Here is a 4,466-nt window from a genome sequence, read left to right as displayed (position 1 = left end):
GCTACACCTCCACCGCCACCTCCACCAGATCGGTACGTGCGACATATCTCGATCTGTTTAGCGATGGATGTTGTACCGTTTGCTCTGCTACTGTTCATGTTGATCACAGCATCTAGTATGTTCGAGTTTCACATGTTAGTAGTTACTTTCGTCATGCTTTATATTCTGGAATTAATCATGAAAATTGTGCCTAATTATCCAACAGCGCCATGGTCGTTCTTATGGCCTATTCATGTTATTACTTGACACCCTCAACTGATACTCCGATGGTTTTGCCGTTTTAGTGTTGCATTGGTCTATGGAGGATAATAATGTATCCATTACATGGTATATAGCGAGCACTAGCAGAGTGTACTGTCGAATGTCAAAGATCTTTTTCCAATTCCAGACAAACTTTCTATTTCGGCAAATAATTTTTAAATCGAGGTAAATGTTTTCACATTTTCTTAATCCTTGGTGGTTCCTATGATATACATTCTTTCTTGTGCTCACCATATTTTCATTATTTTCTCTTAATTTTAGTTGACTATTACAAGTATTTCCTTATATTAACTCCTATCGGGTTTATATTTCATCATGGAGTAGCTTGCAACTCAAGAAAAATGGCCCTATCTTGGTAGCTTCATTTTTTTCAAACTATCAAACTTAGCGTAGCCAAAGGTTTCGATATTTGATATCTATACATAATTAATGATGCATTCACTTTAGTTGTTTTGTTTGCTCGGCAAGAGAACAATCAAACATGGAGAAGAAATTCAAATATCGTGACACTAACATGCGACTTGGAATTGTCTGCTTCAATAGATGACCATTCATTTCATCTTTATAAATTCTTTTACACTAACAATAATATTTGAATCCATTATCTGCATTTTGACGATCAGATTGAATGGAGAAAACTATGTTTCTTTTAATGTGCAACTAAGCAGATCTAAAGTAAATTAGCTGCTTTGAATTCTTTTACAAGGCCTCCACGCGTGTCTTATTTCTCTCTCGCCATCTGTACCACAGATCATGATATTATCATTGTTAAGGGTGGTATACAAAACATGTCATATGTAGTTGTTTTTACTACACTAACATAGCAATTATAGTTAAACACTTTCTACAAACCATTTCCGCCGCAATGCGCGGGGTATCATCTAGTTACTGCAGTACATGTGCTCTTCCGGTCCAGTAATATATGGTTGTCACTTGTCAAAATACCCATCCAGAGAAGAGTTTTCAAAGTGCTCCTCTAAATATAGATTTAGCAAGGATGACACAATATTGAAGAAGAAGAAAAATATCACTGCATTGTGTGCTTGACAATGCGGTTCTCTGATATCTTGTTGATCACAATACTAACTTTAGATAAGATCAAAATAAATACTACTGTCCTATGCTGATCTTAAAACTCATGATTTACAGTTATATGGAAAGTTGGAAACTTCCCATCTTAACATCCATTTCAAAACAAACGGATATAGAATTCCTTGCAGACATAATTTCTTTCATTTATTTTTTTCTGTTGGTAGTAAAGAATACAACAACGGAATTTCATAAATCAAGCGTAGTATTACTCATGTTACCACTTACCATAGCTATCAATAGTAGGAACACAAGGATTGGTTCAAATATATCGGCATACATATATATCATCATATATGTACATGTAAAGAAATAACTTTGGAAAGAAATATGGAAATGTGTATCATATCGAAAGAAATAACATCACATCCTATATTTAACGTCCTTGTTCTATGTTGGTTTGGCACTAACCCCTAGCAGAACAACAGTTCCAATATCAATGTCAACATTAAACCTGAAATCGCCCGCAGAAACTATAATCATTTTTAAAGTATTTTCATGTTCCATCAAAAATAACAAACTAAACGGATCGAGAAGCTTAAATAATCCATGCAATTTTATTTCTGCATGCATGTAGTACATGCCACATACTCTTCCCACCTCCAATACCTGATGATCATCTTGTTGCCGCTTGCTACACACCTTGCTGCCCCCTCACAACAAATTCATTTTAGAACCTGGGCACCATGCCGAGGTTCCCTCCACTTCGAGCTTATATCTCTGCAAGTACAAAACAAACTGTTTGCTCTGACGGGCAATTTCTATTGAGCACATAGCGAAACAAATCCGAAATATATAGCCTCCACATCATATAGAAGATGTGTCTTGGTGAAAGTGTGCAAGGGAGTAAGGCAACATTGAAAGGTTAAGGATTACGGAACAATAGACACTCGTATGTTCACATCCGGAAGAACATTCAATGCAAACAAGCACCTTCGCAGACTTCAACAGCCAACTGCAAAACCAGAAATGAATCGGCAAGCCCGAGCCAGGAGAAGTCGTTGAGGACCACCTCCTCAGTCTTCTTGGTGGAGCGGTTGATGTCAGTATCCGCCCGCGATGCGGAGGACAAACTTCCCGCTTCTAGAGCGCGCGATGATGTGGTTGTATAACCTGGTGCGTAGTTAGCCGTCAGGGCTCCTCGCCTCCTCGTCGGTGCGGGACATCCAGCCCTCGCATCGAATTCGGGTGCCCCACTGCATGCGGTAGAAAGTGTGAGGAGGCGAAAGTGTTCTACTCGATGGCGGGTTTACCGCTCCACTCGTCGGAGGCGGGGGGTTGAAGTGGAGGATCCTGGGAAAGTCCTCGCCGTCCACGGTCTTGAATCTCCTGCAGCTCCAACATGAACTGCGAGATCATGACCGGATCACCAGTATGATCTTAAGGTCCCGCTCGGGGTGCGCAGCACGCGGCGTGGCAGCGACCGTGATGTAGGAGCCCAGCATGAGCCCTCACGGCAGCCTCATGGCCCGGCCAATGGCTCGGAACTAGGCGCCGGTGAGCATGATCGTGTGCGGAGACCTGCTCCCCTCCTCCTTCTCCTCGACGATTTGTGAGGACGGCAAAAACGCGGGCCCCGACGGCAATCTTACAGAGGGAGTTGCCGGAGCGGGAGTAGTTGAGGCGGCCGAGGTGAACCCTAGACTCAGGAGAAAGCAGAAAGAAGAAAGAGAGAAGGGTTGGGTTACGGGCAGGCGGGTCCGATGAAAAGGCCTGCCAGTGAGCCGGTGCTCAGCGCCTTTGTTATACCGGCGCACCGAATGGCAACGGTATTAACTTATTTAGATAATTGGCAGCAATTTCTCCTAGCTAGGCCCATCCACCAGTCGTGGAGACCCTGAGGCCTGACAACGTGAGGAGGCCTTAGCATAGCAAACATTAAAATCAAAGGTCATATGTATATGCAATTTCACATACCAAACCTCAGGGAGCAAAATATCTTCTAAAATCTGTGGTTTGCACCATGCTGATCAAGTTCTTACGTCTATGCAATTTCTTAAATGATATTAAGGTGTGCCATTCTAAAAGAATCAAGAATAGGCAACATAAAATTAGAACAAACCAAAACGAATGAAGAAGTGCTGACAGAATGATTACAGTATCAACCACCAACGATCAAAATTGATGTCACTTTACAAATCTTTCGATCCAACTAACTAGTGAATTGAATACTATGTAACTTTACAGGTTCACCGGGGCGATGTGGAGATAAAAGTAGCGTTGAAACGACGAGCAAACGCGGCAGGGTGCAGATTTACTCGAAGGCCCACTGGTTCTCCCTGCGGATCTCCTCCTCCTCCTCTGCGGTGAAGTCGTTCTTGATGTTGAATGTCTTGCGGATCTCCTCGGGTGTCTTGCCCTTGATCATGTCGGCGACGGTCTGGCAGGTGAGGTCGAGCAGGCCCTTGATGTTGAGGTAGTTGGCAGCGAGGATGAGGTCGAAGAGCGTGGCCTGGTCGACCTTGACGAACTCGGCGTCCCAGTTCTTGAGGTCCTCGGCGGGGGGCGGGGCGGGAGCTCCGTCCGCCGCCGCGGCGCCGTCGGCCGCCTGGACGTGCTTGCTGCAGTACTCGATGATCTTGGAGAGGATCTTGGCGTTGACGTTGGGGAGGGGGATGCCGTTGTCGGCGCAGTCGTCCTCGATCATGTGGCGGATCGTCTGCGACTCCATCGCCACCGCCTCGTCCACCTCGAACTGCTCGCCGTCCGAGGACTTGAGCGTGATCTTCTTGTCCTCGGCCGCCATGGGTGGTGGGTTGAGGTTGGGGATCGGCGGCGGATTTGGGGGCGATTTGGGGACAAACGAAATCCTAGCGAGGCGGCTGCGGACGACAGAGACTTCTGATTTTCTGAAGGCAGAGGACCCGGGTCCCCGATGGCTTAAGTAGAAGGATTTTCCCCTCAGAAACAAAAAAGACTAGTAATCGGATGCAGATATTTTGTTTGTTTCCGATCGGGACTCTAGCATCGTAGGATCGGTTCTACTATCTGAACTCCATCCGGATACGATTTTTGTTTTCTAAGAGCATCTCCACTCGTTTGGCCTCCTCACGTCCGAAATCCGGGGTAAATTTCGTCCGGATTGGACGTAAAAAAGGCGTGGGGAGGGCCAGTTT

General features: G+C 45.0%; 1 protein-coding gene across 1 annotated transcript; it reads right to left on the bottom strand.

The window, feature by feature from the left end:
* Positions 1-3,380: 3,380 nt before the first annotated feature.
* LOC124700173 (SKP1-like protein 1) lies at positions 3,381-4,232 on the bottom strand. The gene has a single exon (XM_047232339.1). The coding sequence runs from the start codon at positions 4,094-4,096 to the stop codon at positions 3,605-3,607; it is 492 nt and encodes a 163-aa protein (XP_047088295.1). The 5' UTR covers positions 4,097-4,232; the 3' UTR covers positions 3,381-3,604.
* Positions 4,233-4,466: the final 234 nt, after the last annotated feature.

The sequence above is a fragment of the Lolium rigidum genome, chromosome 3, assembly GCF_022539505.1.
Source record: "Lolium rigidum isolate FL_2022 chromosome 3, APGP_CSIRO_Lrig_0.1, whole genome shotgun sequence".
Taxonomy (NCBI): Eukaryota; Viridiplantae; Streptophyta; class Magnoliopsida; order Poales; family Poaceae; genus Lolium; species Lolium rigidum.
Note: the sequence above shows the minus strand (reverse complement) of the source record. Positions and strands in the feature narration are given on the sequence as shown.